The 11,230-nt window shown below is 38.3% G+C and overlaps 1 protein-coding gene across 1 annotated transcript in view; it reads left to right on the top strand.

Moving 5' to 3' along the window:
- Positions 1 to 1,580: 1,580 nt before the first annotated feature.
- The window catches only part of LOC110924368, a 42,309-nt gene continuing 32,659 nt past the window's right edge, over positions 1,581 to 11,230 (top strand). The window contains exons 1-3 of the mRNA XM_035986262.1: positions 1,581 to 2,529; positions 2,612 to 3,046; positions 3,135 to 3,984. Coding sequence (XP_035842155.1) covers positions 1,581 to 2,529; positions 2,612 to 3,046; positions 3,135 to 3,984 — 2,234 coding nt within the window. The remainder of the gene's footprint in view (positions 2,530 to 2,611; positions 3,047 to 3,134; positions 3,985 to 11,230) is intronic.

Here is an 11,230-nt window from a genome sequence, read left to right as displayed (position 1 = left end):
GTTTTAGGTTTTTGGGGGGTGGGGGGTGGGGGGGTTTAGGTTTTTGGGGGGTGGGGGGTGGGGGGGTTAGGCTTTTGGTGGGAGGGTGAATTTAGGTTTTGGGGGGTGGGGGTGGGGGGGGTTTAGGTTTTTGGGGGGTGTCGGTGGGTGGTGGGTTAAGTGGTTTAGTCTTTCCGTATTAGTGCACATGTGCAGTACAACAAAATTTTTTTTTTTTTTTTTTTTTTAAATTTTTTTCCATACATATAAAGTAGCGATTTTTTATTAAAAAATTGTAAAAAAAAAAAAAATTTTTGGTATTTTTTTTGGTTTTTTTTAGGTTTTTTTAGTTAGTTTTTTGGTTTTCTCATTTAAACTAGTTTTCTCATGATCCATCCCCTATAATAATAATCTAGTTAGTCTAGTTAACACAAATAATTATAAGATTTAGTAAATAAACAAGTTAAGAAAGTTAAGTTAATAAACTATTTATTTTTCTTTTCTAAATAAATAAATTAATAAAAAATATTTTAAATAAATTAGTATTGTAAATAAATAAAAGAATCATGAAATTGATTTTTAGTTAAAATGGTTAGTTTAAACCTAACTTAGTTAGTTAAATCATAGTTATATCCTAACTAGGTTAGCATTTAATACAAGGGACCACTAACTGAGTTAGAAAACTCAGTTAGTCCAGTTAAGTGCCAAAAACAATAAAAAGGGGGGTTCCTCTTTAAGGAACCGGCCCCTAACCGGATTCGAACTCACGACCTCTCGTACACAAAGCAACGCACTAACCACTCGGCCGGGAATGCCACATCCGTTTATTCATGGAAACAATTACTATTTATGCTCGATTTCGCATCCTTTCTATAATTATTATTACACTTTGGTCCCTGCAGTTTCAAATTTTACAAAAATAGTCCCTGAAGTTTCGCAAATTAACAAAAATAGTCCCTGAATTTTCGAAAATTGACAAAAATAGTCCCTGAAGTTTTGAAAATTGACAAAAATGGTCCCTGAAGTTTCGAAAATTGACAAAAATGGTCCCTGAAGTTTCGAAAATTGACAAAAATGGTCCCTAAAGTTTCGAAAATTGACAAAAATAGTCCCTGAAGTTTCGAAAATTGACAAAAATGGTCCCTAAAGTTTCCAAGAATGACAAAAATGGTCCCTCAAGTTTCGAAAATTGACAAAAATAGTCCCTGAAGTTTCGAAAATTGCCACAAATGGTCCCTGTACTGTTCAGTTAAGTATGCTAACTGAGTTAGTGTTTAAAGAAGAAATCTTTATATGAAAGTTAACCTTGTTAAACCATTCTGTTAAAATAGTTTCAATAATGACCATATTAGTACCTGAAGTATGAGTTTCAATTATATTATTATTATTATTTTTATTATTGTTATTATTATTATTATTATTATTATTATTGTTATTATTATTATTATTATTATTATTATTATTATTATTATTATTAACGTAACTTTTTTTAGCGTTTCATGTCTCTAACTGATTTGAAGAATTGGGTACAAGAAACGGGAAAGGAGTATGGTTACGTAATTGTTACCCGCCGATCAAAAAATATTGGCGGTACTACTGGGATGGTATGGCTTGTGCGCGACCGTAGTGGTGAACACCGTAGTAAAGCAACAGTTAGGAAAGCTGGTAGCAAAAAAATCGGCTGCCCATTTTCATTACTCGCCATCCGGGACGTGACGAATGACAAGTGGGAGTTAAAAGTGGACTGTGCGAACCATAACCACGAACCTACGACGAGTCTGTTGGGCCACGCTTTTGTGCGAAGATTTACTAAAGCCGAATACAAGCTAGTGGAGCAGCTAACTGCTCAAAACATGGAGCCACGTATCATATTTCAAACCCTAAGAAAGCAGTTCCCCGACAGCCTGCACGTTCAGAAAGACGTGCAAAATGCGGTACAAAAAATTAGAGCGACAATAATGGACGGAAAGAATCCTATTCAGGCACTGGAAAACCTGCTGCATGACCGCCGATTCATTTACGACACCCGACAAGATCCCAAAACAGATGTCGTAATAGAGATTTTCTTTGTTCATCCTTATTCAATCACTATGTGGCGTGCATTCCCGCACGTGATGTTGATCGACGCGACCTACAAAACAAACCTCTACAACATGCCATTTGTCCACGTTGTGGGTATGACGTCGACTGGGAAGTCTTTTTGTATCGCACATGCCATTATTTGTAAAGAACGAAGGGGTAACTACGTGTGGGTGCTTGAGCGGATCAAGTCAATATTGCATGAATGTATGATGCCGCGTGTGATAGTCACGGATAGGGAGCTTGCCCTAATAAACGCGTGTTCTAAAGTATTCCCGAACGCAAAAAGGCTTCTATGCCACTTTCACATCCAACAAAATATAGCTAGAAAGTGCAAGTCAGGGTTCGATAAAGAAGATTGGGGGAAATTTATGTCGTACTGGCGGACATTGTGCGAATCTTCATCAGAGTCCATGTACAAGTACAACTTGGAGAAAATGTATAACCGACTCGTGGTTGCCAACCGAGAAAGTAAGTGTTCCTTCAACAAACGACTCACCCAATCTATTATATTTCACACACGCTTTTACATTTCATTATTTTATTTTTACAGGTGTCTATGGTTACGTCTACGAAAACCGGCTCAAAGACTATAAAGAAATGTTCGTTTATGCGTGGACCGATAAGTGTCGCAACTTTGGTCAGCGCACCACCAACAGAGTTGAGAGCCAGCACGCAAATTTAAAAAGATACATTACGCGTGGGAGTTCATTGGAGCGAATAGCAAGATGCATCATTGATATAGTTGAAACTCAGTACGATGAAATACAAAAAAGTTTCACTGAGAGCATCGAAAAAACGATGAACCACCACAGACACCGAATGTTGGACAACCTACGTGGAAAGGTTTCCCATGAAGCACTTGATTTGCTGGAAAAAGAGCTACTGAGGAAGATGGATGTGTTGCAGAAACTTAACGCATCATGTGGTTGCCATATGTGGCTTAGCAAAGGATTGTCGTGTGCTTGTAGGCTGGAAAACTACCAACGTACATGTAAAAAATATTAAAACCACAAACCTTTTGTTATTTTGTACGATTTAGCTGTTTCTCACACCGTATTAACTTAACTGTGCAGGGCGTATAATACAACTCGACGAGATAGATGTATTCTGGCGTAAGCTTGACTTGCTCCCGTGTAAACTGGTAGACGAGGAGGTCGATATTGTAGCAGAGCTCAATAATGTGCGGCAACATTTAGAGGCGCAGTCCCCCGTTCAGCAAAAGAGTATGCTTTCAAAGATAAAAGCGGTCTTCACCCCGAAATCGTCAACCAAGAAACCACCGATCGTCCAGCAAAATACTCGCGGTCGGCCTACATCAAAGAAAGTACAAGAAAGGCTAGATGAAGCTGCGAGGTTAGACGAAGCTGCGAGATACAGCTCCTATGGCGAGGACAGCAACATAATTACCGCTTCCCCCAAACATAGGTACGATTTACCCCGACACAGCTCATACGTACCGTCAGAGGGCTCTCGTGGAACTGGTTCGTTTGTGAAGTCTGAAAAACCTAAAATGCAACCAAACAGTTCAACAAGTTCTAAAAAGAAGGAGACGCGGGATGATAAGGTTTTTCCATTAATAAAGGGGGACGAGCACTTGTTATGCATTAAGAGGTTTAAGAATCAAATTCCATCAGAGTTTCGCTCTTACATATCGCGTATACAAGATGTGACCCCATACGGTCATTGTGGGTACAGGTCTGTGGCTGTCGGGTTAGGTTTTACGGAACACGCATGGCCCAATATTCGAAGAGATTTACTACTGGAGATTGACCATAACAAACCGCGTTGGAAGCATGTATTCGAAACATATAACGAAGGAGACTTTAAACGAATACGTAAGAGCATCGAATGGCATTCAGTGAAAGGGTGCGATGAAAGTCACTGGATGGAAATGCCCCAGGTAGGGCTTCTCGTAGCGCAAAGGTATAATATTGTCCTCCACGTGCTAAGCATTGAATGGAGCTCTACCATCTTCCCATTAACGGATGCCCCACTAGATCCACGACCTCAAGCGATAACGCTTGTACATGTTCACGGGGGACACTTCATACATGCTAAGTTGGAAGGAGACTACCCCATTGTAACATCTCGAAAATTTACGTCCAATAATGTCTTGACACGTGTCATAAGGTTCCGTTATGTAAAAACATACTTTAGAGGGACTAAAAGTGACAAACAGTGAAAACCATGGAACGTAAGGGTCCAAAGTGTCAACAATGGATAAATAGACTCTATGATAACCCTACATAATGTTTATAACCTTAAACGGGTGCTTCATGGATCATACAACGCGGAAATTGCACAAAAGTGAGGAATTGCAAACTATAGGGGCCAAAAGTGTCAACATGTTTAATTTATACCTCTGAGTGAACTTTTGGCAGACCCGAAGCTTTGAGAAGCTAAAATATACTCACTAGAATATGTGGTTAAAATTTCGTGAAGTTTCGTCAACGTATGAGAAAGTTATGGCCAAAACCGTACTTGAGGGGTTAAAAGCGTCAACGTCGAATTTCATGGCTTTTCGGTTGAGCGCAAAGTTATCCGTGGACATTACCATGTTGGTAAATGTCCCAAGGTTCTTAAAAACCAAGTTTGGGGGTTTACGAGTCATAATAAGTAGCCGAATCATCGCGTGCAAGTTCAGGGACCAAAGCTGCCAAGTTTGAAAATAGTTTGGCTGATCAGCAGGTCAGGCGACCCGCCTGGACAGGCCCAAGCGGGCCGCGTGAGACCACCAGTAACAGATTTTCGCAAAAATTGCAATCTGGTCCGAATTTTGGAATGGGGAACAGCTGGGATCACCTCTAAATTGCTCCAATAGATGGTCTTGCATGCCTAGCCTACTGAAAACTCACTATAACCTCTGTATCCTCCATAAATCAGATCAATTCATCCTTTCTCTTGGCATTTGCATTTAGTAACAAAAGCTCTCAACTCTCAAGAACTCTCTCAAGACTTCTGGAGCTAATCTGAACGACAAGGCCACCTCCTAGTGTTAACTAAGCATCAATAGGACCTTTGTAAGCTTCTAATTCAGTCTCAAATTCGTTCTAGCATAGTTTAATTGCTAAAAGTCAAACTGTTGTTCTTATACTTTGACTTTCTGATTAAACGAGTTTTACTATGTCATTCTCAAATTGAGACCACAATTATGTTGGTATTTATGTGGGAAACAAACCCTCAAAAGGGTATTCTCTGATTCCCACTATATGCATGCTAATTGTCGAGTCAAACTTGTTCTAAAAAGTCAACAGAAGTTGTTTTTGCAAAAATAAGCTTAAATGATAATGTAAAGGACATGCAATCTGTTTGATCATCATAAACAACTTATAATACATGCAAGAATATGTTTTATCATAATAAACTCGACAAATCTTTAGTATAAATACGAATCAGAACCGAAAGTCTTGTAAAACGACTAATTCGTAGACTATCGATTCGGATTCATACATGCATGTTTGAGATCTGTATTGGAGAGTATTTTTGACCATTTTTATTTTGGTAAAACTTTCTGGAATTTTTGTTGTTTGAGTCTATGCTTAGCCGATTCATTTGCATGTTTCCGATTATGCTTAAAAGTTGACTATTTTGCCCTTTTTGATATAAAACGTGATTTTTGGAAAAGTGAAAGAGTAGAAATCTTTATTTCTAATATATAAACTTGCACCGAAAATTTCGGATCAGTTGGTGGTCCAGATTTTGAGTTATGGCCATTAGCGTAAAACTATGTTCTTAAGTTACATAAACGGCACATTTCGCATATAACCCATTTCAGGCCACGTTTTGATACAAAACTTTTTACCCACTGATGTTATATAATATTTTGGGATTTTTGATGATTTTTATTTAATTTTTGGCTGATCGTTTCTTAAATCGCTTAGTCGATTCGGTTTATGTCGGTTTTGACCATTTAAGCCATAAAATGACTTTTATGCATTCTTTTGACCCGAAACCTTTTCCTACAGATTTTATATGTTAAATAAATTATTTTAAGTATTCTGGAAATATAAAAATCTCAGCTTTCTTTTGAAAACCCGGAAACGGCCCTAGATCCCATCTTTAGCATTTCTAACGCATAGTAAGCGTTATACTCATTTAAACATATAAAACTCATACCTACTGATGTAATTAGTATATTTTCATATAATAACAGTAAGTATAAATGTTTGAACTCAGATTTCCAGTTTTGGCAGTTTTAGCCCTTGTGAAATTACTAAAATACCCCTACGGTGCATAGTTTGATTTTAAATGATAAGTTTGGTATATGGGTCATACCCTACTGTTATAATATGTTAAATGAAGTATATTTACTGTATAAATCAGACCCGAAACTCAGATTTCTAAATTGACTATTTTATAATCTTTTAGATGACCAAAATGCCCTTCTAAGGCATAAATTGAGTTTGAAATTATTCGGGGCATAATAGAACATAACTTACTGATATTATATCATAATTAAAGCATATTATCTCAGGGAACTTGCATATGACCCTTTTTCCTACCCGTAACGCTCTTTCAGCGCTCGGGTCGGTTTATGTAACCAGTTTGCATAATTGACCGAATCGTGCCAAACGTTATCATTTTTGTCTCAAAATCCAGAATGTATTTAGTATACCCATATTATACAAGTATTCAAACTTGTCGGGTCTAGATCACGTTCTATCCGGTCTTCGCTTAATCGTGCGCTTGAACCGTATATTTCCTTAAAACTAACCGGTCTAAGCTAAGGCTTAATTAAAGACCCGTTAGTATTCTAATTGGTTATTTATACCATCGTTCCAGACTAGAGCTTTCCGGTAAATTGTACCTACGCTTACTTAGGAATACGGCTGAGTTATTATTCTTGCTATTTAAGACAAGAGCTAGCTCAGGTAAATACTTTTAACTTATTTTCCCTTATACGGGCTTGGGATACGGTATTATAAAAATACCGCTTGGTCGGGTGTAGAAACTGTTTAATCGGAGATGATTAAATTGCATAATCCCGTTTTAATCTGTGTTGATTGATAACAAATAACATTGGGGGTTAATGACCGTGTCCTGGATATCCTTGGCTCATTTTAAAAAGTGAATGGCCACGACGTAAGCACAAGGTGTAGGCAGAACACCTCCTGTTGCATATGTATAACGTATACTCACTCGTAAGGGTATCTTCTTGTGAGATTATATTTGTGGTGTGTCGATTAATCTTGTCCGGCTTGTATTGTATAATCACCGGCCCTAAATGTTGGACAACCATGTAAATCGGATACAAGATTTTTATTAATAAAGTTGTCCCAAGTATAAAGATTAATTTTGCCTCTGTGCATTTTAATCAATGTGTCAAGATATTTTGTGCCGTTTGCACTCGAATCACTTTTCAAACTCTTTTTCCAAAATGAGTCAGTTAATTGTATTTACCAGTGTAAACTGACGTATTTTCCAAAAGGTTAAGTGACAGGTACTATGCGTAATTGGCTGGGAGCTCAGGGCGTTACTAAGGAATCTTGCAAGTTCTAGATGCCTAAAGTCTATTGAACAGTTCTCTTTTATTGATCCGCGTGTGGATCCTTTACCTTCCGTTGTAATACTTTGACATTACTTATATTCGGAATGTAATATATTTATCTTTTGCTTCCGCTGTGCATTTATATATTGTGTTGCTTGTCTATGATGATGCCAACTACGTCACTATACTCCCCACCGGGCCCACCGGTGACACGTGCAAAAATTGGGGTGTGACAGGTTGGTATCAGAGCCAACATTGAGTGAATTAAACACTATCCTAATGTGTTTAATCTCAGTGACACAATTGCACATACTTGAGTCTAGACTTAACATAGGAATACTCCCGATTCTAATATGGAATTTACTGCTTCCGATTATTTTTATATTGGATATGTCGCCAAGCGAAGAAGCCGTAATAGGAGTTCTCCACACCGGAGCCCGAGATGCTGAGTCTCGTACCGCGGCTAAAATGGAACGAACATCCAAGGAGAAAGCATTCAGAAATAAGATGAAGAAGAAACTCCTTTTACTGAAAATCGTTTTCCTTATTAGTCCTTATAAGGACATAATTATCTTTTAATGCCTACGGGCCAAACTTATTTAAAACATCCATTAGTGATGTAGTGCCTACGGGCCAAACTTGTTAAACATCCAATAGTGATGTAGCGCCTACGGGCCATACTAATTGTCATATAAGACAAAAGGCAGTGGTGGTCTATGACTCCCTGTCAAGAAAAGGTAATGAACTTTGATTCACACCTAAATGCCTCGATCCCAGACGATCATGGCTTATAAATTAAACTTGTCCACGTGACTAAGCCTTTTGTGCTATTACTAAATGCCTCGATCCCAGACGAACATGGCTTATAAATTAAACTTGTCTACGCGACTAGGCCATTTGTGCTATTATTAACTTATAAATTAGGATTTATGATAAAATCCTGAATAAAATAAATATCCTTCCTTCCCTGCCAATAGGCATTTTTAAAAAGAATCTTAAAGGTGAAATCTAGCTTACGCGGCCAAGATGGTGAAACCTACCCAAGGGATTCAGATCCTTGTTAACGCCTAAGAACGTGTTAGCACTCCTGACAAATGTGATTCGATAAATCACAACAATCAAACTTATATTGGATTCTCCCAATTTTCTTATCTAGCCTAGTGATTTAGAAATCATGGCTTGTGTCATCCTATAAGATGGTCACATTATAAACATCCGATAGTGATGAAGTGCCTCCGGGCTAAACTGGTTGTCCGATAAGACAACGACATTGGTGGTCTTGACCTCCTGTCTAAAAGTGTTGGACCAGGTCCAAGCATAATAGTCGGTAGGATCCATACGATCTCGACTAATAACATCTGAGAAGATGATCATATTATAACCATCCCTCAGAAGGGGAACGCCCACGGGCTATGCCTATTGTCCTAAAGGACAAAAGACAGTTGAAGTCTACAACTCCCTGTCAAGAGAAGGTAATGAACGTGATTCGAACCTTAAATGCCTCGATTCTCTGAAATCATGGATTACCAAAATTTAGAACTGTCCTTGTGACTAGGCCTTATGCGCCACTTTAATATCCTTAATGTTTTATAACTAGGATAAATTATAATGGAAAATACTAATTAAATATAACTAACAAGTTAACCAATATGGTTTATATTACCATGGTTGATAAATCGTCAAAGATGATGATTCCATAATAATCTCTGAATAAATCATTGTTAATAATTATGTAGCAATCAAGCTACATGGCTGGATTAGATGAAGTTAACAGTCGTTTGAAGGAGAGCAATGATACTACCGGAATTAATGTAACTGGAGCAGAACTGCAGGCAATAATAGATTATGCTGTCACTCGAGCTCTTGATCGACAGAATGATGAATCAAATGATACCCACTCCAAGACTCTATCTATGGCTCGTAGTAAGCCCCCTCCTAAAACATATGAGTCAAGGGAGGACGATGATCATGACTTGTCAAATCAAAGGAGTATTCCGTCTAGACAAGTTGTGTTTCATCAAGAGGCACCAGTTAAGACCTGTTCATATAAATATTTTATCTCCTGCAAGCCCAGAGACTTTACAGGAGAAAATGGGGCCATCGATTGCATGACATGGCTCGATGAGATGGACGCCGTTGTTGACATCAGCGGTTGTGCGGAGCAAGATGTTGTGAAATTTGTTTCACAATCATTTAAAGGAGAAGCGTTGGCATGGTGGAGATCATTGCTCCAAGCCACGGGGAAAGTTCTACTCTACAACTTATCTTGGGGTCAATTTGTTGCTTTAGTCAAGGAAAACTATTGCCCTCAGCATGAAGTAGAAAAGATAGAATCAGACTTCTTGACTTTGGTCATGGAAAATTTGAATTGTCCGGCATATGTGACAAGTTTCAACACTATGTCCCGCCTAGTTCCTTATCTAGTCACCCCTGAACCTAAACGCATAGCGCGTTTCATTGGAGGCCTAGCACCAGAGATAAAAGGAAATGTTAAAGCATCTAGGCCAACCACATATAGGTCCGTGGTGGACTTATCCTTATCTCTCACCTTAGATGCAATTAGAATTAAGTCTGTTAAGGCTTCTGGCGAGAGAAGAAGAGAAAGAGAGGAGGAAAACTCTCATCAAACTAACAAGAAGAAGAAGGGAAGCTTGGAGCGTGGGAAAGATTCCGAGTTTAGGAAGAACTCGAGTCAGTCTGATAATAGACCCAAATGCAATAACTGCAAAAAGCAGCATTTTGGAAAATGTACAATACACCCACGCGCTAAATTGTGTTGAATTTGCAAGACCAAAGGCCACAAAACCTTAAATTGCAAGGGGTTAAAGAACGCCACATGCTACAACTGTAACGAGGAAGGGCACATCAAAACCAACTGCCCAAAGCTTATAAAGAAGCCTGAGAGGCCAGGAAAACAAATGCATGAGTCTTCCGGATGAATGCCAGGAAGGATAACTATATAGCAGGTACTTTTCCTTATCAAACAGCTTATGCAGAAATTTAATTGATACTGACACATGTGATTCAATAATGAACGATCACTGTTGAGAACTGTTGTATCCGTCTTGGTAGGACTTCGGTCATTCTATACGAAGTAGAAACTGGCCGATGACACTTTAGAAAATGCTCCAACAAACCTTAGATGGATATTTTATATCTAAATAGGAATCACTCTTTTCTGATATTCCTATGGCAAGCTTTCAAGCTCCCTAAATTCTTTAATATAATAAAGTCAGATGTGATGTTTTAATCCTCTGTCAGAAAAGTAATGGACTAGGTCCAAATCTTTAATGCCATTGATGGTCTTTTGCGACCTAGGCTAAGTAATATTAATATATTTTAAATAACGTTCATTATGAATGTTAGTGCTATAATAGCCTGTATAGGTGATTGACCCCATGGTTAGTATATATTAAGGCCATCAGAGTGAAAAATAGCAGTTGTGGATTTCAACTAAGAAATTGTTTTATTGGTAGTAGGAACCAATATCGAGTATGGCAAACTCGGGTAAGATAACAGTCAATCGCGCCATTGATGACGCGACACATGCTAATGATGCTGAAATTGTAAACCTTAGAATTTCCAAAGATGTTCTTCAAAATATGATAGACGCAGCCGTTGGAAAAGCTGTGAAGAAGGCTGTGAAAAAGTTAAAGGAGCCCCATGCTGCTCGGTCCAAGT

This window comes from Helianthus annuus, chromosome 17 (assembly GCF_002127325.2).
Source record: "Helianthus annuus cultivar XRQ/B chromosome 17, HanXRQr2.0-SUNRISE, whole genome shotgun sequence".
Classification (NCBI taxonomy): Eukaryota; Viridiplantae; Streptophyta; class Magnoliopsida; order Asterales; family Asteraceae; genus Helianthus; species Helianthus annuus.
The sequence above is the reverse complement of the archived record's forward strand: the minus strand, read 5'-3'. Positions and strand labels throughout refer to the sequence as shown.